The sequence below is a fragment of the Lindgomyces ingoldianus genome (assembly GCF_010093535.1).
Source record: "Lindgomyces ingoldianus strain ATCC 200398 unplaced genomic scaffold BDR25scaffold_37, whole genome shotgun sequence".
Classification (NCBI taxonomy): Eukaryota; Fungi; Ascomycota; class Dothideomycetes; order Pleosporales; family Lindgomycetaceae; genus Lindgomyces; species Lindgomyces ingoldianus.
In genome coordinates, this window is record NW_022985198.1 from 661,656 (window position 1) to 687,074 (window position 25,419).

General features: G+C 48.4%; 9 protein-coding genes across 9 annotated transcripts; 4 read left to right on the forward strand and 5 right to left on the reverse strand.

Annotated features, from left to right (window-relative positions):
• Positions 1–73: 73 nt before the first annotated feature.
• On the reverse strand, positions 74–1,770 carry BDR25DRAFT_294836 (FAD/NAD(P)-binding domain-containing protein; the record flags this gene model as incomplete). Its single annotated transcript, XM_033688806.1, has 3 exons — positions 1,332–1,770; positions 909–1,262; positions 74–859 (listed from the first exon to the last, which is right to left on the reverse strand). Exons 1-3 carry the CDS (start codon positions 1,573–1,575, stop codon positions 75–77), a joined length of 1,383 nt encoding a protein of 460 aa, XP_033542639.1. The 5' UTR covers positions 1,576–1,770.
• Positions 1,771–3,559: 1,789 nt separating this feature from the next.
• BDR25DRAFT_318247 (uncharacterized protein) lies at positions 3,560–4,179 on the reverse strand (the record flags this gene model as incomplete). The annotated part of the gene is made up of 4 exons (XM_033691733.1): positions 3,560–3,584; positions 3,770–3,780; positions 3,837–3,847; positions 3,897–4,179. 4 exons carry the CDS (start codon positions 4,177–4,179, stop codon positions 3,560–3,562), a joined length of 330 nt encoding a protein of 109 aa, XP_033542640.1.
• Positions 4,180–4,929: 750 nt separating this feature from the next.
• Positions 4,930–6,041, reverse strand: BDR25DRAFT_294840 (NAD(P)-binding protein; the record flags this gene model as incomplete). Its single annotated transcript, XM_033688807.1, has 3 exons — positions 4,930–5,190; positions 5,244–5,576; positions 5,633–6,041. The coding sequence occupies 3 exons, from the start codon at positions 6,039–6,041 to the stop codon at positions 4,931–4,933; spliced, it is 1,002 nt and encodes a 333-aa protein (XP_033542641.1).
• Positions 6,042–6,429: 388 nt separating this feature from the next.
• BDR25DRAFT_83049 (uncharacterized protein) lies at positions 6,430–6,873 on the forward strand. The gene has a single exon (XM_033699122.1). It carries the CDS (start codon positions 6,536–6,538, stop codon positions 6,785–6,787), a length of 252 nt encoding a protein of 83 aa, XP_033542642.1. The 5' UTR covers positions 6,430–6,535; the 3' UTR covers positions 6,788–6,873.
• A 284-nt stretch (positions 6,874–7,157) lies between these two features.
• On the forward strand, positions 7,158–7,511 carry BDR25DRAFT_239013 (uncharacterized protein; the record flags this gene model as incomplete). The annotated part of the gene is made up of 2 exons (XM_033685656.1): positions 7,158–7,262; positions 7,320–7,511. Coding segments are annotated over 2 exons (297 nt in total), but the record flags the coding sequence as incomplete, so codon positions are not given.
• Positions 7,512–8,164: 653 nt separating this feature from the next.
• On the reverse strand, positions 8,165–9,405 carry BDR25DRAFT_328466 (aldolase; the record flags this gene model as incomplete). The annotated part of the gene is made up of 4 exons (XM_033692392.1): positions 8,165–8,564; positions 8,612–8,765; positions 8,815–9,309; positions 9,357–9,405. The coding sequence occupies 4 exons, from the start codon at positions 9,403–9,405 to the stop codon at positions 8,165–8,167; spliced, it is 1,098 nt and encodes a 365-aa protein (XP_033542644.1).
• A 951-nt stretch (positions 9,406–10,356) lies between these two features.
• Positions 10,357–12,386, forward strand: BDR25DRAFT_378490 (uncharacterized protein; the record flags this gene model as incomplete). Its single annotated transcript, XM_033697548.1, has 5 exons — positions 10,357–10,755; positions 10,806–11,817; positions 11,868–12,023; positions 12,071–12,140; positions 12,203–12,386. The coding sequence occupies 5 exons, from the start codon at positions 10,357–10,359 to the stop codon at positions 12,384–12,386; spliced, it is 1,821 nt and encodes a 606-aa protein (XP_033542645.1).
• A 2,023-nt stretch (positions 12,387–14,409) lies between these two features.
• BDR25DRAFT_345960 (uncharacterized protein) lies at positions 14,410–15,711 on the forward strand (the record flags this gene model as incomplete). The annotated part of the gene is made up of 2 exons (XM_033694101.1): positions 14,410–14,531; positions 14,664–15,711. 2 exons carry the CDS (start codon positions 14,410–14,412, stop codon positions 15,709–15,711), a joined length of 1,170 nt encoding a protein of 389 aa, XP_033542646.1.
• Positions 15,712–16,634: 923 nt separating this feature from the next.
• BDR25DRAFT_378495 (uncharacterized protein) lies at positions 16,635–24,011 on the reverse strand (the record flags this gene model as incomplete). The annotated part of the gene is made up of 6 exons (XM_033697549.1): positions 16,635–17,613; positions 17,667–18,821; positions 18,909–22,378; positions 22,429–23,100; positions 23,151–23,753; positions 23,809–24,011. The coding sequence occupies 6 exons, from the start codon at positions 24,009–24,011 to the stop codon at positions 16,685–16,687; spliced, it is 7,032 nt and encodes a 2,343-aa protein (XP_033542647.1). The 3' UTR covers positions 16,635–16,684.
• Positions 24,012–25,419: the final 1,408 nt, after the last annotated feature.

The following is a 25,419-nucleotide window of genomic DNA, read 5'->3' on the forward strand; positions in this document are numbered from 1 at the left end:
TTGATCTAACACTCTTTAATAAGTCGGGTTTCAAGTTATTGAGGTACATGAAGAAAAGGGTCGACCAAGATATGTCACGCAGCAGCAGCTGGAACAGGCTCGGGACCAACCCTTTTCGCTTCCGCGATCTCGACGGTAGTATGCTTACTTGCGTCTTCACCCTTCTCATCCACGTCGGTCAGCCCGAGATACTTCAGGGAGTATGCCCATCCCAAATCGTCCTGGAAATAGTCCTTCATCAGTTGTACTCCCCATTTGACTCCCTGCTTGCTATCATACGTTAGGCACTGCTTACCGACAGCAATCCCGATGACGACAGGATATTCGGGTAGCTCCCCTAGCTGAAAAGGCTTAGACGTTACGTTTTCAGAATTGAGGATTGAGGCGTAGACGTTTGTGGCAGCGACCTGCCCCATTACCATCGCACCACCTGCCCGCTTGATACCAGACCAAGTGATGACGTCGCCTACACCGAAATGTGACAACGCATTCGGAATAGATGACGAGAATTGCAAGTACGAGTTGACTTTGATCCCATTCTCGTCATCTAGGCACTCCGCTGGAAGACAGTTAGTTGTTGGGGATCCTTTTTTGGTAGCATCAAGAACGACGTCTGCGATAATATTCTCGCCGTTGGCAAGCGTGACCAGGAATTTGCCATCTGAAAGGTCCGCGACGCTAGCACGGTTTCCGAGTTTAAGATCAACTCCCTCCTCCCCCAGTAGTAGCTTCACGCGTTCTTTGACTTCGGTGGGAAGGGGCTCGGAGGACAAGACTTCACTGCGGGAATGGACTAAGGTGACTGATAAGGATGGGTAGTTGGCTTTGATCTCTCCAGCGAACTCCACACCAACGGCCCCTAAGCCATGTAAGTTGAGGACGTTAGTAAAAATTGTTGCCCAACTTACCTGCGCCAATGATCACTACCTTTCTCTCTTCCTGCACCCGGCCATTCCCAGTAATCTTGTCAATGAGCACTTGGGCATCCCGTACATATTCGGCATAGCTGCCGCTCTTTGGTACCGCTGGCCAATGTCTCTTCAATCCAGTTGCCATGATTAAGTAGTCATATCTCTGCCTCCGAGACTGTCCGCTTCGGTCGATATACTCCGCAATCTTGACTTCAGGATCGATTTTCTGCACTGAACCATGTTTGAAGTGCAGATTTGGATGTCGGAGTTCGTTGAGCTGAGAGTAACGTTTCCACATTGCTGATGTGTATGTTTTAGAGACATGTGCTAAGGGTGCTCCAACTGAGTGAACTGCAGAAGAAGAGTCAGGCGAAAAAGCAGTGCTCGGAGGTGTGTAGAGGTGAATGACATGTTACGTACAAAATCCATCACGTTCATCAATGACCGTGATCTCCACTTCATTCTCGGGCTTCTGGCCCTTGAAGTCTGGAAGTGGATAAGCACTCTCCCGAACCTTACCCTGTGATAGATCAAAGAGGTTAAGAAGGGTAGAGATGCCACCGTATGCTGCTCCAATAACCAGGACTCGGTGTGACGATGAAATCGAAAGATTTGCGAGAGGGCTAGGCGTATTTAATGCATCGATAAGCTTCGGAAGATGCATGATGGAAAGTACAGATGACAGAATAGGTTGATGATCTGATAAGATGAGATAGTCTCCTCACTGGCGAGGGTGGCTCCGCTTTTATGGCTGTAGTGGAGTGAACAGCGACATCGGCGACCGGCATTCAATCAGACCCAGCAACTAGATCCCTTGACCATGTTGACTCCACAGGTCAGGCACCGAAGGGCCTGTGATTGGGAGTGAATGGAGTTGATTGGTGAGGAGGAGGGTGCTAGGCCGAGATAATTATCTGATCCGCTGCAAATTTTATCTGATCCGCTGCTAGTGGCTTGGCATAAACGACCTACTCTTGGCCACTGACACAAACCTGCGGCGCCCATTCGGAACACCGGTATCGATGTCAATTCCACTTTGTGCTTTGCTGAACCCTCTGGAGAAAGAGCTCGGCTCTGATCTCAGGTTGTAGAGGCAGTTCGAAGGCTTGATGCGCCTTTCTCAGGATGGCCGATTCTTTCGGTGGCCCTAATACCCCAGATCCAAATTTATATCACGTCTCTTCTCATTCAAGCATGTTTTTCTTCCTAAGGTTCGGCAATTATCATGGTGAGACTGCCTAAGCAGAACATTCTCTACAATGTCACATGACATTCGTCTTTGCATTAGCAGGCTGGAGCGGCCTGTACGAAGCTGCATAAATAATAACTTTGAAAACGGTTAGCCACAGTATTACTTGTGTAACAAGCTTTCACTTACCCACTACCGCCTTTGCTGTTCATTGGAGAGATATAATTCGTACCAGTGACCTGTATTATCTTTCAGCAGCGTGTTACTAGGGAATCTATTCCAGCTTACGGGTCGAGGCTGTCTATTGACCATGTAGGCCTGTTGATCGATCGATAGCGCCGGTGGCTTGGGATTGCGTTCTCCATGGTCGAGCGTAGCGAAGGTCCAATCTTTCTTCGAGGAGGAGATTCGAAGATAGATCATCATATCATGCAGCCCACAATGGTATTCGGACAGATCCCTGTTAGTATCCTGGCTCTGAATGTAGCCCTACTTGGCGAATTCGCCTTTATGGTAACCGAGTTAGTCAGCGTGGCCAACAGTCCGTAGTACGTAACGTAACTACGTGAACGTAGTAATCACGTGAGGCGTACAAAAGTAGTCAAAATGTGAGACGTAACTTTTGTACAGTAAATTGCTAAGTACGTCCTGTAGTACAGGTTAGAGAGGTTATATTTTAGGAGATTTCTCTTCTGTTTTTAGACCCTATTAGCTATTACATTAAAAGCTTTGTTTAAGGTTACATTTTAAAGTAACAATTAGATAAAACTCTGCATTTTATAGCACAGTAGCCTAATTAGTGTGCTAAATAGCCCCCTATAAAAATAGTTAACTTTTGCCCTAGAAAAGCTTCTTATTTTATTGTGAGAGGTATCGAGCAGGAAACACAGGTCACAGAGAGGGAATGCAGGATAGGGGGGGTAACGAGAGTAAACCTTAGGGTCGGAGGCAGAGGTACGGAGGCCGAGGAGCCTATATACCCCGTGCCAAGCCCTTAGGGTACTCAGGGGTTGGATAGCTGTAACATAACCGTGACATTTATACCTCTTTATTTGCTAACCTATTACCTATCTTATTAATTGTTATAATAAGCTAGATGTCTTAATTCCTCTATTGCAGCAGGCGTACAGCCTTATCTTAATCCTTCTGCTTATTAGAGTTGTCCTAACAAGCTAGAGATAGAGGGTAATAAGAAAGAGAAAGATCTACAACTTTACTAGCGTTTAATAATACTATAACAGCTACATTAAAGACCTCTCTCTAGCTAAAAAGGGATCTCTGCTATTCTAATTACCTCTTACTTAGTAGCTTAAAGTTAGTTGTTACTCCTACCCTACGCTCTTTAAAATTGCCCTTAATTTCCTCTATATACCCTTAACAAGCTGCAACTGTAAGAGAGCCTTCTCTAAAAGTAAGAGAACAGTTATAATTAATAAAAACTGCTTAGCAGGTTGTATAATTAAGGCTCTACAGCTCTAAAAAAACTAGTTATGTTATAGAGCTATAAAAAGTAAATTAACTACTCTAGAGGACCTTATCTAGGCTAAAAAGCTTCTTCTAGAATAATTTTAACCTAGACTAACAAAACTTCTTATAAAAAGTACAAAAGTATAAGAATTTTAAGAAGTTACTGTTATATTATGTACTTGCTAATTAATTTACTGCTTACGTATAAAAGTACTACTAAATTAAGAAGTTACTAGCAGAAAAAAGCTTAAACGTAACGTACTACGTACTGTTGGCCACGCTGGAGTTAGTTTAAATTTGTGCTGCCTTTGGAGGCAAGGGATACGTACTGGGGAAGTTGGTGAAGCGGCTAGCAGCCGAACCCAGGAAAGGATCGAACAAAGCGCTAGCACCGGCATCGTCGGCGGAGAACATCTTCGCCAAGGTGTTTCCTTTGTACACAAACTTCGCCCACGTCTCGTCTTCTAGTGGTTTTGGGAGATTCCAGTGCTTGACGATAGTGTGGGCCTCGGAGATATTAAGAGTGAATGGGGTTTGGATAGCGTGACTACAAACAAGCGGCAGGACCGCGACCATGTTCAGGAATGGGATGATGAGGTTGGGAAACTTCATGATTGTGGCGTACGAGAACGAGATATGCAAGAAGCGAGAGAGAAAAGTTATGGCCCGAGGGTGCCGTGATACGGCTGGAGTATAGCGCTTATCAACTAGCTCTCTGGATTATTCCCGCTACATACATGAGGTTGTTGGTACAGCTGTAAGGGATAGCACGATCAATCTGCACGGCACGAGTTTCTCAATTTTCTCATCCATCTGATTATTCTATCCAACGTCGAAGAGCCGAAGTGATGCCACATTTCCAGGTTACCTGCTCCGGGACTACAACATTCATCTCCCGCCTACACAGGGTCACGGAGTCACCACCGGATACCGCTCACTATGGTTTGTGAGAGAATACCCAAATGGGTGTTGAAATCATGAAAGCATCTGATGAAGGTGAAGGAGAAGCGTACGGCTGATCCAAAATCTTCGATTCTTTTGGCTAAATTGGTCTGTGCAACTGACTAGGAATTTTCCTTCTAAGGTCTGAATTAGTGGTTACCGCGGGCGCTTGCATTGTGATACAATGTTACTCGCATAATTGTGCAGCCAGCCCTGCGACCGGATGTCTAGAAGCTTGGTTATTGCCGAATTATCACAAAGACTACGGGAGCCTAGATGTTACATTTGTCTTCACTGCTAGACTATGTGCCGGTGTGCGGCCCAAACGTTACTTCAGAGACCAATAGTGACTAGTATTAGATGACAGTGAACCAGCCGTACAAGAAGAACGAAAATGACACACAACGCTCACACAAGCTGCTCACTTCTGCCCAAAGCCCCGCTCAAACCACTTCTCGAGTGTCATCAACTTCGTCTCCTCACCAGTCTGTCCCCTTGCCTCGGCGGCTCTCTTCTTTAACTGCGCAGCCGTTGCTTTCTCGTTCTCCACTCCATAATAGCGCCCCCCAGATTCCTGACAAAAACCAAACATCCCCTTAACGGTCTCAAGAGCTCGGATACCATACACTTCCAGATCCTCCCATTTCGAGATCTCTTCAAACGCAGTTTTCTTTCCAGTCGCTGTATCTGTCAACATCTTGACCATTATCTAGAATGGAATAATGGGGACGTACCTTTCTCATACGCCGCAGCCACATCTTGGAAACTCCTCACATCACTGACGCCTTGCACTAACGCCTCATTCCACTTCTCCGGCTCTAAGAAAATCCCATGCACAATGTCGCCAAAGTCATCACCCACTGCAATGAATGGCACATCCTCTTTTCCACCCCAACGTGGAGACCGGAAGACTAAAGTTCCGTTCTCGGAGGGTATGAAAGGAAACCCACCGAAGATTGGGGCCATATCCTCAAGCAGGAAGTTCTCTAGGTACCATCCTGCGCTGGGAGTTGCAACAGTTTTGAAGGTCTTGAGGGATTGCGCATAGACGGCAATGGCGTGCTTGTCTATGGCTGTGTCAGAAAAAAGAACGTGGAACAGGGGAAGACGGGACACGCCATACGGTCAAATGCATCAACCGATACTTTCCCCTTTGAGGTTTCCTTTGCAGAAGCCATTCCGGAGTACACAAAATGCTGTACCCCCGCTTCAGCAGCTGCATCCACAATGATCTTACCGAGATCGAACTCCGTTTTCTTCTCATCCGGATTCTCGAACACGGCGTCATCAGAATTAGTGTTCACGAATACGCCCCAACTTCCTTTGAATGCGGAAATTAGGGAATCTTTGTCCCAGCCATCTGCCTTGACGACGTCGACCCCCGAAGCTGCAAGCTTTTGAGCTGAGGAGGAAGATGGATTACGGGTTATACCGCGGAGAGTGAAGGGATGGGAGGTGTTTGACGCAAGGGAATTAAGAACCGAGGATCCTTGAGCGCCGGTGGCGCCAAAGATGGTTATGAGCTTGGTCATTCTTAGCTGTGGTTGTTGTGGCGGTTCTGGAAAGCTGAGACCGGCGTATGAGTAGGCGTTGTTGATTTGAAGGATCGATGCTTCTTGTTCTTCTAAGGTTGTCGCATCTATAGATTTATACACACTACTCCCTTCCCCTCTTCGCCCTCATCGCAACCCGCGGATTCCTTTTGCTCAACAGACGCGTGTCCCACCACCTCTTCGTAACATCTCTTCAGCCCTCCCGTCACAGCTCGCCCTCTTCCTGCCTTCCAAGTGTCTTCAAGCTCCGCTAAGCCCACTCCGCCTAGGCTGCCTGTCGTAGGAATCGGTATTTCCAGCTCTTGGCGATTACAACCCTTCCGCTCAAATGTACAGTGATTAATAGAGATACGAGCGGCGGACGATATCTATGTCCATCTCCAACTCGCCGATTGGTAAATGGGATCGCATTCTTCGTAGTTTAGGCTTTAATGGGCTAATTTGAAGGTGTCGTGGAAAAGCCACCTTGCGTAATGATGGCGTTGCCTGCGTTTCTCGTCTGGAACAAAAGTTGGGTGGTGATTAGTGAACAGGGTTTAGCCGTAGGTCTCTCATCCTGTCTGCGTAGAGCACATACTGTCAGCTTTGACTCCCTCCCTCATCAACAATATTCAAGTTTTGCATTGAAAATGCAATCGAAAACTTTAATTGAACCTTTGGCAAATGGAAGGCGCCGCTATACACTGCTTTACGCAGTAAAAATATCTCTACTATGCCTCACGTGAACAAGTCGTTATCTTGTAGGAACGATGTGATTTCCCGAAGTCTGGCTGGGCCAATTGAAGCATCAGCTGAGTGTCCATAGCAAAACGATATCACCCAGAGGCCGATGAAGAAGTTGGACTGACTGTCTCGATCAGAGTCGAGATGAAGTCATGAGTCAGATGCAGCGTCATTCTTTTCTCCTTCGGGCCAAGTGTCCCCGAAGTTCCGAGGTCGAACATTCCCTTCCACCTGTCCTCGCCTCAATCTTGCCTCCGACATTGAACTTCTGACGTCTTCGTTATCGTCCAGCGGGCCTCGTATGACTGCCTTACCCATTCCAGATTGATTTGACACCGGACGCCGTTCGTTTGTGACCTCAGCCACTCGCAAATGGCGACCAAGAAGAAGCGTGTACGGGTGTGGACACCCGAGGATCGGGCTGCTCACCGAGTCTTCGAAAAATCACGACGTGAAGCTTTTAATGACAGGTTGATAGTAAGTTATTTTCGCCGCATTCTCAACTTCTCATTCCTTCATTGCTCATAACAGCAGGATCTCGCGAAGCAGATGCCTTCGTTGGCTCGAACACGGCGACTTAACAAGCACATGATTGTTGAGCAAAGCATCGCTCGACATATAACCCAGAGAAAAATGTGCTTGTCTGTTGCGCAAGAGGTTCGCCAAATTTTAACGGAACGAGATGAACTACTCGCAGAAGTGAACCGGTGGCGATCAGCAAACGGAGCGCCAGTAGCGCGGAGGAACGCTAGGCCAATGGGCCAGCAACTGCAGAGATTTCTAAACATGGAAAACGAGGTGTTCGGTACCTTCCCTAATGGTTTTGGTGACAATCCAATCGAGGATGGGTCCAGTGACGATCACGAGGTCTCCGAAAATGCTCATGACCTTCCCGTTTTAGATATGCCTGTATTAAAGGATACTCTAGCACAAGAAGTGTGCCCGCAACGGCAGATACCGGAGCTGGTGCCCTTTTCGGTTGACCAGACCTTGGACGGATCCCTGAATTTTCCTGCTGCCTTGAACGGCTCTCCTAGCACGGGAGTTTTCCACACCGGGAACATTCTTGGGGTAGAACATGGCCACGATCTCAGCCAACCATCGGACAATCTTTCACTTAGCCTTAATCTCATGAATCCAATCAAGCCTGCAGTCACTGCAGATGTCTCAGGTAGTGAATTGGATTGCCAAATGTTTGATCATTTCAAGTCTGGGGCCACTGGAGGAACCCAGGATCATATTGCTCTATTCGAGAACCTTATTTATGATTCCCTCGATCCACCCCTCGGGCTATTCCCCCACACAGACATCTATCCCCAGCAGTCTGCCTTTCGCACGTGAGGAGTGCGCCTTCCGAACTCCTGGCGTGAAAGGATCATCTATACTTTCTTCATGGCTTCCTCGATCTTTCCCCTGCTCTCGCTAATCCCTCCTTGGAAGAGCTTCAGAGCATCATCTAATCGCTGGACCGTGATTGGATCCTTTTCAATGGCCTTCTCAAGCTCCGCGCCGTTGTTAGCGAGATAGTCGATGTCGGTGCTTGCAAGCTTCCCATCCCAATCCGCAGCCGCCAACGGGTCAACGTTAGACAATATCTTCAGCCGCTCCGGCGTCGGCTGAGCGTTCTTGTATGCATGAGCGGGCTTTGGAACCCCTTCTCCCGGCTGTTTGGATCCATCATAAGGGAGCTTCGCCAATTCATCCAGTACTGTGTGAGAGATCGTCGCCGAGTGGCATCCCATCTCCCCAGCGGCCATCGCCTCTTTAGGCGTAATAAAGCTATAATAGTCAGCAAGGACTCTGCTCACTTCTACGGTATGTCGCACCTCGCATTCTTCAGAAGAGGCTGATCCTTGCCCGTCTCTTTGTACAGTCGCTTATAAGTCTCTAGAATGTGGATAATACGCGCAGACATGGTGTGCTGAGTCGCAGGATCTTCGACATTTGGCCATAGACTGAGATCGTCGTGCGCTCGAGTTTCTGTTTCTATGTTAGTTTCCTGCCACGATATCCAATAAACTACACCTACCATTATAGTACGGGCTGATGTAGAGCATTCCGGCCTGGCTGCACGCAATGGCTTGCGGCAAGCTAAACAACGCCGTACCGAGGGTGCGAATTCCCTCGGCCTCCAGGGCGGGTGCAGCATTCAATGCCGGTCCTGTGGATGGTATCTTGATGAAATACCTCGTCTTCGGGATTCCAGCTCGCTCGAATTCACGAGCATACGCGCGAGCGTGGTCTAATACAGCTTGGGTATTGTACGCCTCGTGGGGGTCTACCTGCAGCGCTACACGACCCTTGATATTATTGATATTCGCTTTGCACAATCCAACAGCAATGCGATTGTAGATAGCGAGCCAGCCCTCGTTCTTCAGCTCCTTCACAGAACTATTGAAGAGCTCTTTGTTGTTGGGGTGTGACATTTGAATATTGACCCAAAGGTTATTGCTGGTCATGTCATTTGGCATGATTTGGAGGTTCTTGGAGTATGTTGGGTCCATCCAGTCGACATCGACATTCACTGCTTATGTTAGAGGAAGTCTTGAAACTAGGTGGAAGGTGGTTTACACTGCTCCTCGAGCTTCTGCAGCCATGATTGCGTTTCAACACTGCCCATTTTCTTGATATAGAGAGATGTGCTAAAGGTGTTGGATTCAACGATTGGGAAGTTTAAATGGAGTTTTCTTGATAGAAGCTATCTCGACATTGTTGGAGTCTATATATCGATGGCATTTTGCGAAAGCACCCACGTGCTCTATCAACAATGGTGCACACGCAGGGCACTGCCAAGTTTTTGTGGAGATTTTCTAGCGATCTCAGGCCGCACAAGAACTTGGTTGGCCTAAAATTGCTTGTTGGGCACAGTTGCGTCAGCGTGAAGAATTATTAAGATGAGTTAGCCAATGGCTGGGTGTTTGTTTCAGGCGCTGCACACAGGGCATGGTGGAGTCGGAAAATCTGGCGGCTGTCGCACACAGGGCACTGAGTCTCTCGGTCTTATTCCCGGCGAAATTATCGATCTGACACCGAAGAGTTTCCCATGTTCTGCATTGGTCCTGATTTTGACACTCCTCCATTTCCGGGGAGCGTTCTCTCTCCTGTGAAACGTTCAATATGCGAGAGTTTCTCATTTTGATACAACATCAAAAAAATACATGGTCCCTAGATTCTTAACCGCAAGGGACTCTCGGCGCCGATCCCCCTCCTGTCTCACGCCTTGTAATTAGTAATTCGCGTCTTGGCGAGCGGGTGCACACAGGGCCATTGGGGAAACAAAGGAATCGGAGCGTGCCCCACGGGGTCCCCCAGGTTTCTATGCACGATCTAGGCCCAAAATGTTAGCCATGTGGCAAGTTGGTCACGTTGTGTCAAGCCAGCCACTGAATAAGTTCCTGTCTGGCGTCAGGGAGCGCACACAGGGCATTTTACTAGGCCAGAAGGCCAATTTTGTTCCCGCCGATTTCTCCGTGTAAAATGCATAATTATATAAGGCCCATATTCCTCCAACAGCGATTTCTTTCTTCTCTAGAGAAGACTGACCATCTTCCTGGGATATCATCATTCGATCATGGCTTCCGTTAGCATTCATTCTACCGACAACAAGGTTGACAACATTGTCACTACTGAGAACATCGATGCTGCTATCGACTATACCCGTAATGTTAACGCTAAGATTGTTAATCCACTGGCCGGAATTCCCAAAGACAATCTCCGGGACAAGGTCGATGCATTCTGCGAATCGTGGGGATTTCAAGAGAAAAGGGAGGTATTCTGGAAGGGTGCACTAGCTGCTCAAAAGCCGACCGACTACGAGAACATTCCCGAGCTACTTGAGGAGGACAAGTACCACATCCGCCGAGAAACAACCCACCGATGGCATCTCCCAAAAGATTTGTACTATGCCATTGCTTTGTGCTCACTTGGCTCGGCGATTCAAGGATGGGACAATACGGGTGCGAATGGCGCAGTGAGTTCACACTATAAACTTCGGTAATTTCCTCGCTAACAGCGGAGTAGAATCTTTCTTTTCCACAGGAATTCGGTATCGAGCACGATACCTGGCTCGTTGGTGTAATTAACTCTGGACCTACTCTCTTTGGACTCGCAAGTGCGTGGGCAGCCGACCCGATCAACAACGCACTAGGACGACGGGGTACCATCTTCCTGACTGGCCTCTTCTGTATCTTCCCTGTGCTAGCTCAAGCGTTTACGCAAAACTGGTGGGGCTTGTTGTTATGTCGGCTCTTCATGGGCTTGGGCATGGGGGTGAAAATCTCCACGATCCCAATCTATTCCGCAGAAATATCCCCTGCATCTATCCGTGGTGGAATGGTCACAAGCTTCCAACTATGGGTAGCGTTCGGAATCTTCATCGGGCAGTGTTCGAACCTCATCTTCTTCCGTATTGGGGAACTTGCTTGGCGCTTCCAGTTAGCTGCAGCCTTCGTACCGGCTATACCCATTGTCGTATTTGTCTGGTTCTGCCCTGAGTCTCCAAGATGGCTTTTGAAAAGAGGAAGATATCAAGAAGCATTTAAGGCTCTCTGCCGTGTTCGAAACACTGAGGTCATTGCAGCGCGAGAACTCTACTACGCTCATTGCCAAATCTCCGAGGAACACAACGCATTTGCTGGTATTTCGCTCAGTAGTCGTATCAAGGATCTTCTTACAGTACCTCGACTCCGCCGCGCCACTGTCGCCAGTGCAGTTGTTGTCATCTCACAACAGTTCTCTGGAATTAACATCATGGCTTTCTATTCCTCAACCATCTTTGCCGAGGCGGGATACAGTCCAAAGGAATGTCTCTTGGTATCTATGGGCTTTGGTCTGATCATGTTTGTATTCGCAATCCCGGCCGTGTACACTATGGATACGTTCGGTCGGCGCAACCTCCTCCTCGTGACCTTCCCGAACATGGCATGGTGCTTGCTCGCAGCTGGATTCTGTTTCCTAATCGATACGGGAGTTAGCGCGAGGGTACCGCTCATTGCTTTCTTTATCTTCCTCTTCACGGCCCTATACGGTCCTGGTGAGCACAACTCCTACTTTCCGTTATTGAAGCTGTCTTACACTTGTTAGGCATGGGTCCTCTTCCGTCGATCTACTTTAGCGAGTCTTTTCCACTTTCACATCGAGAAATCGGTGGCGCATTTACGATATGTGTGAATAATGCAGTTGGATCTGCGTTGACGCTGAGTTTTCCGTCCCTGCTCGCCAAGATCACTCCTACCGGTGGTATGTGCGATGATCGTCACGTTTGATCTCTTGCTAATTTGATAAAGCATTTGCATTCTACGCTGGCCTGAATGTTCTAGCCTTCATAATGATCTTCTTTCTCGTCCCTGAAACTATGTAAGACTTTTCACCCATGGGTCAATTCTGAAATGAGATTGCTGACTACCTGCTTCCCGCAGGCAACGCACTCTCGAAGAACTCGATTTCATCTTTGGAGTCCCAACTGGTCGGCATATCGCTTACCAACTACGCACTTGGCTGCCTTGGTGGATCAAGAAATATATATTCTTCCAGCGAAAGGCACAGCTTAAGCCGTTATATCAACTTGAAGGATTTATGAGTTCGAGAACTGGAAGCGTGTAGTCTGACAGTGAGCTGGTAGCCAAGGTCCTAAGAGAGGCCCTTAGGAGAAAACCAATTTCATTTAAAATCTATCCTCATTGCTCGGCCTCAATATATACAACTTCATTTCTATCCTTATAGGCACTATCCTTGATACAAATTTTATCAGGCTCTCAAATAACTCCGATGCTTTTGTCTGGTCATTCGAAAATCTCTCCTACAATCTAATACAGATAGTACGATATCCCAATGTGCACCACCCAAGCAATTTCCTTTCCCATTCAGGAACCTGAGCTACTCGTGCTCCAGCCTGAGCTATGGCTGTGCTGGGTGAGGGCATCCTGAGCCGAGGCTGAGCAGCTCGTTGAAACCCAGTTTTGGGCCCTGTATTCGACAGGGAGGGTTGAGGATGGGACGTGCAAATTATGCTAGTCCGAATCTATAGAGCCTGAGGCGCTCAAGCCAGAGTCGCGGTGTGATCTTTGAACGCCAGACTTACCGGAGCGACAATAGCATGAGGTTGCTCCTTGGAAAGCTAAATAGATCCCCTAGCTTTCCGCTAAATTTATCTAGTACGGTAATTGTAAGGCTAGTGGTGCAGTGGAAGTGTGTTTTATTCATGTGGAGCCTCTAGGCAGTCATGATACATAGAGAAGTACAGTCATTAGTAGATAGTGGCTTGGCCGGGTTACACATCTCCTCGGATTCGACAAAAGTCAACGATGAAGCTATTTACATGTATGATAAGGCCTATATAGGGCTAAAAGTAGGTGCTGCGACCAGTACCGTACAGCATAAAATAGAATGATAAGCGGCGGCCAATACTGTACAACATAAGTGAGTATAAGTTGCGGGCGATATTGTGCGGCGTGGGAGAGAATTGTAGGCAGAGGTTAATACAGCATGAAAGGGTGAGATACGCTGCTGACGACCTTATACCAAATAAGACAGAGCTAGATGTTCCTCCTGAGTACTGAGGCAATACGCCTAGCAGTAGCTGCGGACAGCATTATTAAGCTAAGGGCAATACCTCTAGCACAATAGTACTTCAGCAAAGGGGCCATCACCAGCGTTAATCACAATTGACGAATTGTTGGATATTGTCTTAGGCATTGTTTTGTTCCCCTTCCCGACTTTCTTGATGCGCAGTTTTCCTTCCGTATTAGTCCTTTTTGTGTTGCAGCTGATATTGTTTTACCCTGAGTCTAGCTTTTTAAACTTCGATTGTTGCTAACATTGATGTTATAACAGCACGCCTCCCTTTCTAGTCTACTCTCCTCCCTCCATCGTCTCTTCCCTCAACCCCGCACCCCCTCCCTTATTGGTCGCCTAGACTGCATCCGTGAGGCATTTTCTCTTCTTTGGATGATGCGAGACTCGAGATCATTCTGGGCAGACCCCCCTATAGCATCGTACTATGTAATGCTCTTCTTAGCTTTTGAGCTGATCAGGAGCAATCGAGTGCTGGCTGCCAGATAGGATCTGATGGATTGCCGTAGGAACAGGCGTTTCTATTGTATCAAGTACAGTTTTTCTTGATTTTATAGATGATTGAGTGCAATCACGTGCTGTTGCCGAGAGAGAGTAGAGCAGCTATCGTGTAGGGATTTATCGACTACGACGGCGTTTACGAAATTATACTCTTGTAGCCTCTTGCATCGTTAAGCAATTGACCTTTTGATTATCCTTCGAACCGGGCGAATATTCTTCTGAGACCGTTTCGACCTGCAGCTTGGTGGGAGATTGTTGGTTGCGGTTACCTGCTTCATGTGGCGCGGTGCGCCACCCGTTTCTGGCTACCTAATATTAGAATCTTTGTTGTTTGGGCGCTGGTCCTTACTCGTCAATTCGACCAATAGCAAGGAAGTGATTAGAGTCAAATGTCCGAAAGCACTGTGCCCCCCAAATACAGTCCATTGAAGCCTGCAGTTCTCAGCAGCGGACCCACAAAAACCGAAGGGCTTTTGCGGCTGAGCTCGAAGACATTACTCGCGGACAACATTTGTCTCCCGACTCCACACCATCTCTTGCGCCCCGAACCAAAATGTTCACACAACAAAGTGTCTGCAATCTACGTGTCATGCTGCCTCAACCGCCATGGACGAAATCATTCAACTGGAACCTACACATAACACTCGACGGGGAAGAACGCATTCCTTTTCACTTGTATGTTCAGACTAATGCCGTCCAAATCGCCTCGTTCCCACGATTCAACAAACTACCCACCGAACTTCAGCTCCGTATCCTGGCCTTTTGTTCCGCCCCTACCCTCTTCCAGGTAATGCGAGTGTCTTCCAGGCTTCGCATCGAGGCCGCCAAACTTTTTTGGGCAGATCCGAATACGTATTATCTTGTCGAGTCACACTGGCTACTTGAGGGCGGGTATCCTGGCGGTACATGCTACGACTTGCCTTTTCTTGCTCACGTGCAGAACGTCGAAGTCGAGTACCAACATGGGTCTGATAATAGGATAGGTCCACTACACGACGGCATAAGAGATATCCGGCAAGATGTAGTAAGGAATTTCTGGAATACTTTGAAGAAGAGATTCCCAAGAGTGAGGAGGGCGGTAATCAATCAGAATTGGGAGTCTCTATCGGACAAGGATTATAACAAGCCTGCCTTCCCTTGCTTGAAAATTCTTGTTGAGTCTTGCCCGCTTAAGATCGACGTTTCAGCGTTTGTCCTCGAGGAAGCGAGTTCTCTCCCTGAGAATACTACCATAACCCTGCCTACGAACAAATGGCAACGATCACTTTATCGACCTACGCTAGACGGCGAATGGAGAAAGGTTGCACCATGTTTTAATCGAAAAACAATCCTCATGCCAATGAAAAGATTCCACGGGCCTGTCGGCGAGTTCGAGAAACTTAGGTATTTGAGGAACAGACTTGCTCTACAACACTTCGCTCTAGGCCCTCTCGTCATCGAAGCGCTAGACCGGCATCACTTTGACGAGGGAAGGCAAGAGCCTTTCTTATGCCCAGAGTCTGGATGCAATGCTTACTTCGAAAAGGCCGGGCAGTGGACGATGCATGCGATCGAGACGCACAACGTCCCGTCAATCAAGGAGAAACGGTTCGATATATTGCCTAACAAGTTAAGAGACGCTTTTGAAAGACACGAGAGTGACCTAGAAAGAAAGCGGGAGGAGGTGGCTGGAGAGTCGAGAAGGATGTTTAATGAGTGGAATGAAGAGGGGGGCGAGAAGAGGAGGGACATAGAGAGGGGATGGATGGATCAGCTGGAGAATGAGGAGGCATGGGACACGGGCACGGAAGCGAGGGAGAGCGAACTATGGAAATTTTTCACTATGGTGATGAATCCAACTTGGTGTGGTCAGTAGTCTGGATGCGTGTTATCTTAGCGTTAAGTAGCATAAATTCACCGCGTAAAAGTCTTGTCGCAAGAAACACAAGAATCTAAAGGGAAACCTGTCATTGATACAGCTAGCTAGATGTTCAGCTCTATTTTAGTTCCTCCACCACTGGTTTGCTTAGTCCGGTATCTTGTATAGTTAAGTAGTGCCTAGAAACCTGTATTAGTTAAATCCTTAGTAGTAAAGTTTCTAATTAATACTTAAACTGTCCGTACGCAGCAGCAGCGTTACGGTCTGGATACTAGTTATCGCGCGAGAAGGATCACGTAACTATATCACGTGATGCTTGTGCGCGAACCTGTGCGCGAACGTGTGGATATTCCCCTTTCATCCGTACGCAGAAAGAAGACAAGCAATGACCAGAAATCTGTTGCCCACCCTACCCACTCCGTACGCTGTGCACACAGTACACTACTCTTACTCTTGCTACTTAAGTGCTCATACCATAAGCAGCTAGCTGAAAGAGTCCATTCAACATAAACTAAGTTTACATTTATGTAAGCTTTAGTATTTTATATAATATTAAAACAAAAGCCCTCTCTACAGATACTCTTCCTTTACGGAACGACATTTAGGTACACACTTGGGTTAAATAACAAGGGTATAGCTTAGTTTTAATGCTATAATAGTAAGGTATGTTTCTCTTACACAAGCCTAAGAATAATATTTTTTAGAAACAACTCTATTAGATAATACTGCAAAGGGCACTTTTAAAAAATCTTATATAGAACACTGATTTGGACGACTGAAGACTACAAGCATGACATGGACCGATTATATTCAGGGAGTTGTCACTCAAATGTAAGAGTGTTTCTCTGGTAGAATATTATTGTAACTCTAACTGTTTTAAATTAGATTATGTTACGATTTAATTCCCGTCTCAATAATAACAAAAGACCAGTCAGGTGTAGTACAACAATATACAAGGAGGCCGTCACAACTACGGCTTACTTAACTGTTCTTTCCTAAAGAACTTGAAGAAACCAACACAAATTGTAATTTGCAACAAAAGTGCAACCCAGAACCACGGCCTCGCCAGGCCCTGCTGGATCCCCGCCGAAAAATCCGGAAACACGTCGCCCGGCCCAATCGCATTAGGTGCGGTAGCACGCGCGAGAATCGTGGCAATGGACCCGAGCACCTGGGCAGCAAGGAGCGTGAAGGTGACGTGGAGGCGCGTCAGCGTTTGTAGGAAGATCATCCCAAAACCGACTCCTTGGACTGTGTCGAGCAAGCCGAGCCAGAGCCAGAGTGTGCGGCCGACGAGGGCGGAGGAGACGGGACCGCCGGCCCAGGGGAGGTAGAGGCCGATGGAAGAAGTGGACCACAGCATCTGGCACCAGCGTGGGGCGCCGAGGCCGATGGCGAAGATAGGGAGGATCCAGGAGTGGTGGGTGCTGAGTGCGGCGAATATGGATAGGAAGACTCCCCAAAGCACTACGAAGAAGAGGACAACAAGGAGGAGAATAGCCCATGTCGGCGCGACTTTGGAGGACCAGAGGTATTGCCAGTTGCGTCCGTATGGAGCGGACAAGAAGTAGTTCTGGATAAGGACGGTGGCAAAGGTCCAGACGACGATTTTGCGGCGGAAGAGGGAGGTGTAGAACGAAGGGACTGAACCGGGTGTCTGGCGGTAGAAGTCGGGGAGGCCGAATTGGATTATGCCGGCTAAGATCCACATTACAACAGCGAGAGGAACGGTAACGGCGGCGAGTTTGGGAGAGGTGACCATAGCAGCGTAGCCTTTGTAGGTTGCTGAGCTCGTGGATGTGAGAAGGCTTCCCCAGTACCAGAGTGCGGTCACGTAAAGTTGCTGGGTTCCTTGGATGACACAGGCGCGGAAGACCCAATCTCGGACAGGGGCACCGCCTAGTTATTGTTAGCTAAATAGAAACAACAGGATTCGGTATTCCTTTGCTTACCTTCGTCGCCGAAGTTCAAAGCAAAGAAGAGAGATCCACTGGATGACGCGGCTGCATATAAACCAGTCGCGACATTTTGAACCCAAAAGCGTCCCGTAGCGGTAGGAGCCAAAGGCGACATACCCAGAATGAAAAAGGCAATGCCGTAGATAACGAATGGGCTAGAAAGAACATAGACAGATTTTAAGCGACGGAACAACAGCCACCATATACAAGACGTTACGAGATAAACTGTCGCAATTGCGTACAGCTTGGTTGCTTGTTGACCAATACCGCCTGTGAGAAGAGTGACTTGATACGAATTGGCTGAAATAATTTGACCAATGGCGAGAACGAAGGAGTAGAACGGCCAGTCGCCCCACTTGTACTGCATGTACTTCTTCAATCCTCTTGGTGGCTTGTAATCCACTCCAAGAAGGAATTCGTCCTTGTCGTTGAGCTCTTCAGCCGTCACGGTTGTTCCGGCCCGAGAATTTGGTCGAGATGGAGCGATTGTACTCGAGGCCGAACTCGAAGGGGGCATCCAGTTCAGTTTGGCGGTGCGGAATCTGTCGAACCACTGCTTTTCGCTCTGTACAATGAATTCCTCGATACACATTTCCGAGACTGAATTTTTGCCGTTTAGTCCAGCGAGCTTCTTTTCAAATATACCGTAGAACTCGCCGTTTGAGTCGGTAAAGAAAGGATCGACTTTCTGGAGATTAAAATCGGTCTTGTCACCAACGATGACGTCGATCTCGAGCAAAGAGGATCGACTGGAAGCGGTCTGCATATACATTGGCGTTGGTGGTGTAAGAGTTGAGAAATTGAAGCCGCTATCGGAGATGGAAACAGCTGGACTGTGACAAGGGCTTTGGAGAGGAGGGGAAAGGTCGGCAAATGGTGCAGCTGGCACGGGACGGCCTTCGTGGAATTGTCGAGGAATAACTTCAATTTCTTCCTCCCCTATAATGTACTCGTCAGTGCGTGCTGGCGCGTTAGCATCAACAAAATCACATTCTTCGTCCTCGTCCCCGTCGACATGACCTGGTCCCTTCCTGCGACCCAGTGATAGCATCCTTCCAAGCCCCGAGGGGGGCAGGCCTTGCCTACTCCTGGGCATGGGGATACCGTTGACATCTACTGTTGAGCGGGAGCTTGACGCCCTAGATCCGACTGGTCGTGGGAGTGAGGTAAACTCCGTGACACTGCTGCCCGGCATTGGTAGCTGTGGCTGTTTCTCATGTAGAATAGCGGGATCACAGATAGTTGATGTGGCTCGAGACGCACTGGTTGTCGATTGAGGCCAGAACCGCCATTTGCGGGCTTCCGCGTCGTGGTTCTTGATTGCCTTGCTTTGTAGAATGCCTAGATCTTCTTTCCATTGCTGGACTGGAAAGCGCTGTTTCGCTGAACGAGCGCGCATCACTCTGCGGACTTCTTGCTTGGATGCGAGCGCTGATTCAATTGCACCGCGGAACTGCTTTAGCAAATGGGTAGTGGTGGTCGATTCGACTGTATACCACCATCCGGGCATTTGCCCAAGGCCACCGACTCTAGCGCCTACACCAAGAGCGCCCTTTCGTCCGAATTCGACAGCGACAAGTCCGAAAGGCTCATCGCGAGAGGGAATGAGAGCAAATTCAGCACCGCTGAAGATGTACGGAGGCAAGGCAGTGAACTCGGGCTTGGAAAAGACTCTTCCAGGATACTTGACCATAAGTTTACTCAGCTTGAGCGCTGCAAATTTCCCATAAAGGTCGATAACTGGGCCAACGCAGATCAATTGGGCGGTTGGGTTTTCTTCCAAGATGGAAGGGAAGATATCCGCAATCAAGTCAACACCTTTCTGAGTGGACCAACGACCGACGAAGACAAACAGCTCCGCGTCTGGATTCTGCTCTAGGTTGGCCCACTCTTGCGCCTGTCGCTTGAGGCCAGGTCTGGCGGCCTCAAAGGCCTCGTCGATCTGGATGTCCTCGTCCTTCAACACCTTCTTGTTCCACGCTTCAGTATCGGTAGGATCGGGATTGGGCAGAGGGCCAATTTTCGCAAGTCCCCAGAAAATGGGGTAACGTGCCCACGACCGCTTACCGTATTTCGTGGAGACGCCGACGGCGCCAACACCTCTTTGATGAACACGGAGGTAGCTAGCACCGGCATGGAGTAGATTGAATACGGAACCGAATTGAACATACTCTTCGACTATCTTCTGCGGTAGGTTGAACACTTTGCACACCTCGGCGCATTCGGAAACGGTGCGCATGGGCCAAAGACCCTGGAATTCGGCATTGTGCAGAGACAAGCAGCAGGGGATGGTTTTAGGGAGCAGATAGAGCGGCGCAGCTGCACCATGGTAGTCGTTGATGTGGTACAGATCGACGGGGAAGCGCTCAAGTGTTTGCGCAATGCATTGGTTCCATGCAGAGTAGTAGATAGCACTGTCCATGTCGTCCATACGCGGAGGATATGGTTCGGACTTTGTTTGTTTGCGAAAGACAGGGGCGTCCAAAAGCACGTAAGTGATGTTGCGGAGAACGTGGTACTGGACTTGCACTTCATAGCTGTTTCCCAGGATATTAACGTCCATCGAGTCAGCAGTTTGATCCCGTGGGTACTCAACGCCTCCAACACAGGGAACGACCCAGATAAGGTCTTGATGTTCGAGATTCTTGCCCATGAGCTGAGCCATGACTCCGAGACCTCCAATCTTGATCTTGATCTCCCAGTCTTCGATATCATATTCCATGGTAGCGATGAGCACACATCGTCGCTTATCCGTCATGAGAGTAGCGGGAGTGGCATCGACTTCGGTGAGCATATCATCGTCATCGCTGTCATTTGCTTTCTTGTTACCGAAGAATGGTAGCCAGAGCAGGGAGAATTTTATCGCAACACCAGTCTCGTTGAACTTGACACCGTAGAACGCACGCATATACAGCCAAACTCCCAGGATGGCAGACAGCATGGGTACAAGTAAGAGGGAGATGTAGAGTACGAGTTGGTGCCGTATGTTTCCGACGGGAACGAGCTTATATCGGTACGTTCCATCGTTTAGGTGAAGCTCGTATGCAAGGTATGGCGACGGAGGCACATTAGTAACGTTGATGGCAAGTTTTGACAGTGAGCTGGGAGGTAAGCGATCAAGAATGCCATCCTCATTGATGTCTCCGTAAACGCCTGTGGCATCCGGCTGTCCGTCTGGATTCATGCCCCATACATTGAGTTGGAACATATCTGGCCACTCGCTCATGAAATGGAACTTCCACTGCCCATCAGATCCTAATTTCAGTTGATTTTTGAGACCGGCGTCAAAGCCGTACTGATTAAATGGTCCATGAGCAAACATGTGGGGAAAGCGGCGTGGGGGCTCGTTTTCTCTACCAAGATCGGCATGTTGGATGACTGCACTGCTACCAGCCAGTTTACTCCAGTACTGTGCGATGATGTGCTCGTCTTCCCACTCTTGCTTCTTGGTACCAGACCACGCTTGTTCCTCGAGAGTATTGTTACCTCCGTGGTATTCGGCCCAGTTGCTCCAGGACGAGCCCCAGTTCATCGAATAGCGCCACTTGTCTGCACCAGCGGCCTTGTGCGAGATCCACAATGTGTTGTTTTCTGTGTTCTTATGGATCAATGCTCTAGTGTAGTTGGCTGTCCTAGGGAAAATCATCGGGTTATCTAACTGCCCGACGCGGAACATGAACTTGTCGGCCGAGTTTGTGAAAGCTCCATCTGGTGTTGTCGCATTGCGTACGGTGACTGTGTGGATACCGTTAGAAACGTTCTTCAGCTTCGCCTTGAAGGTCCATGCAGTAGGTATGCTGCCGATATATCCTGGGACATCAGTGCCATTAGCGTCCGTTTTAATGCACTGGATGGTACCGTAGTCCACTTGAGGGATCCGACGATCTTCCGTGCTCGAGTTGATTTCCAGTACGGAGGCGGTGTTGTTGCAGTTCATCTCGGCAGTGAAATGGATCTCAATGTCGATTTCTTCCTGATTACCTGGGGCAACTTTGGAGACGAGTCTCATGTCGTGACCAGGTACGAAACGGGTAATCATCGGAGGAGGCGCGATGAACTGGTCCTTGGGGACATAGGCTCGGAAGTCGTAGGACTTCATGTCAACCCTGTCGATGCATCCGTTGTTCTTCGTAGATCCCCCAAATCCAAGTGCAGCGGGCGAAGACTTGAGCGTGATTTCGTCGTGGGGGTAGAAGAGATTCTTGACTGTGGTGCCCTCGTCGAATGCGGCGATGAGCGCTTTGGTTTTGTCGGAGCAATCGAATGTATACGTCGAAGAATCATTCTTGTTACTGTATACCAACCAGACTAATGAAGGTCCAGTGAGGTTCTGAGCGCCAGCGAACTCTCCCCTAGCAACGCTCCAAATACCAGTTTCAGTCTCAACACCAGAGCTACCAGGGTATTGAACCTCATAGGTCTGGTTAGATAGCTGCTGGAGGAACCACCCATCATTAAGCACTGGGTATTTCTCACGCAGGTAGTACATATGCTTGATGATATTATGGACAGGGTGTGAGGAATCACGATGATCGAGGCTGACATTGTCGTCCTCACAACCACGTCGTGTAGCGTTCAAAGGCATTTGATAGTACTGCGTGGATCCGAGAGCATAGCAGCCGTGCATCTGCCATGCGACTGAGCTGGTCATCGCCTGTCGGCCGTAGATGTAATTGCTGGCAGTGCTATCGAGAACATAAAAGGCTCTATAGTGGGTGTTAGGAGAATACATAGAAGGGATGTCTGTTAGACTTACTGCTCCTCTCCCCAAGTCAACTTAGGAATGCCGGGAAGGTGAATGGTAGTTATAAAAAGGCCCAACAGCATCCTTTCCGTTCCATTCGTGATAGCAGGCCAGCGAAACACGTCTTGATTGGTCACACCATGCATGTGTCGCGGATCGAAAACTCCAGTATTTGCATTAATAAGGTCGTTAGTCATGATCATCGTGTTCCATGCGTCAACCCAGTTAAGTGGTGCATCATAGCCCGCTTTTAAATTACCGTCCATGCCAAGGAATCTAGTGAGCGAACGATATATGGTGTAATGGAAGGCCGCAGCGTCGAGCGCACTCTTTCCATTTTCTCGAATAAAGTACTTGTCGTTGGACTGGCTTGTAAGAGCGACAGCAGACGACAAATTGGCCGGGAGCATGTCTGGTTGTCGACCTCTTCCAAGGTAGATTGAAGCAAAGGAATTACCGCCCGTGATTTCGCCAGGCATGAAGAAGTTCTCCTTGCCCAACTTTCGAGCGCACTCACGGATATGCTTGCCAAATTCTCCTTGCGCATCAACGGTTACCTGAGTGGCTTTGTCAAAACGGAAACCGTCGATGTCAAGCATATTGATCGCGATGCAAGAAAAATGCTGGATGCGCCGTCTGACTGAAGGGACCCACTCGCGCAGTCTGTCTTGGACGGAAGCGAATCTATTGAAGTTAGAGGGATAATTATTTCAGTCTGCTTGAGTATATCTTACTTGGTCAGTTGACGTTGGAAATCGGGATAGACTCCGAAAGCTTCAGTGTCGCCATACTGGTCGAAGTCAGAGTTGTAGCAACCCTTCATCTGATCAGTGTACGACTTCTCGATTGGAAATCCGGTTTCGTTCCAGAATCTGGGATACTGGCAAGTCTCATTGTAATTGTTGCCGATATCGAAGTCAAGGTACCGACGATCACTCTTCCAAACAGTCTTGTGTTCCTTGAGTGTGAAAGGTGTAGTGTCGTTCAGGTACCCTTCAAAGCCAACCAGATCTCCCATGGTCGCAAACGTGTTGTCGAGCACGACATACATTCCACGGCTGTGGATCTCCTTGATCACATCTCTCCACTCCTGTATCGTTCCATAGTGGTGGTCGAGTACGGTGAGATCAATTGGGGAGAAGGAATCGGCTGTCCAAGGCTGATTAATGAAGGCAGAGCCGGCAATGTACAAGCCTTTTATTCCTAGCCCCTGAAGGTAATCAAGCGAATCTCGTAGACCAGAGACATCACCACCATGGCGGAACTGGTTGCTGAAGATATCTTGCTCGAACGAAGTGCCGTTGGCGTTATCGTTCGTGGGATCACCATTCGCGAACCTGTGGCAATATGCATCAGTCTCAGGTATATATGTCCATCTTAAATAAGGCTCACCTGTCAAGGAAAAATGTATAAAAAGGAAACCTCCAGTTTCGTGGTGAAGGGTTGAATGTATGATTGTCCCATGACCCCCAGTAGTCCAAGGGCGAAACTGCTGACTGATTCTGATTAAGATTATAGTCGAGCTCCCGGGGATCGTATGGAGATGCCCAGGCAAAGCTAATGAGAGTGATAAAGAAATAAAAATAGGAAAGCATATTGTCATTCGACAGGTATCGTGCAGTGAGCGGAGCCATTCAGAGGCCAACAACGACGATATAATAGCGACAGACTAGGGAAGAAGGGACGCAAGCTAATATTGAATGAATGTCCAGCAGTGCGAACGAGTTGCACGAAACTGACCTGAAAGAGATTCAGAGGACCAGCAGTGAGGGAAGCCAGTCTGTAACGAAGGACACAGTTCACGGCGAGGGGGAGTGAGCCACTACGAGTCTACGGCATGGTTTGAGTATATGATATCGACGCCCACCTCCCTAAATGTGCCACCAGATATGCATCCTGAGGCACATTCCCGCGGTAAAGACTATTAATGGACACAAGCAAGTGTCTCGTACGAGGAAGCCTCCACATGGGGATACGGGTAGCGGGCCGGTGGCATAACACATCGCTCCTCGCGTGCTCATTAGCAGAAGAGGCCATAGCTAGACGACCAGGCGGAGACGTTGGAGCATTACCAAGGTGGGATCTTCCGCACACGTTCAGCTTCAAGCCGCCAAGTATATTGCGACTGATAAGATGTTGCAAAAAAGGAACAAGCTGATAGTAATGAGGCGTATTAGGTGGGTACTGCGATATGACGATACTCCTTTTTCATTTCCTGCAGTTAGAAGAAGATACATTCCGAGGTTGGAAAACCACTAGGGGCATTGCTACCATAAGAGGTACTGACGGTACATCACCCTGCTTAGAAGGGCATTATGGAGGCAAGTCTTAGTGACGTGATGTATGGCAGTTTTCGAGCCACAGCATGAGGAACTTTTGAAAGGATCTTCAAGGGGGTGCCTAGCGTTGTAGTGTCTAGCCAAGTAACGCCTCAGAGTTATACGTTCCTAACGAGTAATTCGGACCTGAAGTGGCGGGAAGAATAGAAGTATTTCCGTATAAACCCGCCGTGGCTGGTACCAGGAAAAAGTCTGCGAGGGGGCACGACAAGGCGATAGGCCCTGAGCAGGCCAACGATCCTTGAGATTGCAGTCAGGCTAAGAAGTGAAACAAGTTTTGTGGAAGCTGATAGGCGCCTAGAAACTTGATATCACAGTAAAACGGGGCGCCAAGGATGGTACCTGCCATTGTGTGGATAGGGGGACAATGGCGGCTGCTGATTGGGGGTTTGGATGAGGCTCTGCACACCTGGGTTGATAGAGGTGTTAAGAGGCTACAATAAATAATTCATTTTTGACGGCGAGAATAAGGGCCAAGGCTGTATTTCACGTGATAGATTGGGAAGAGAATCGGGATTCAGTTCTTCCGACGAAAAAGTGTCGAGATAAGTGTCCGCCCATTTTTGTCCAATTTTCTGGCATCTTCTTTCTAAACGTTAGAAATGAGTCTACACGACGCCGAATACCCGAAGTATCCTAAGCACACACACTTTAGGCCGTTCTA

What these genes read in the sequence shown, in the direction of transcription:
- BDR25DRAFT_83049 (XM_033699122.1), top strand. Translation starts at nt 6,536, where the DNA reads ATGATGGCGTTGCCTGCGTTTCTCGTCTGGAACAAAAGTTGGGTGGTG.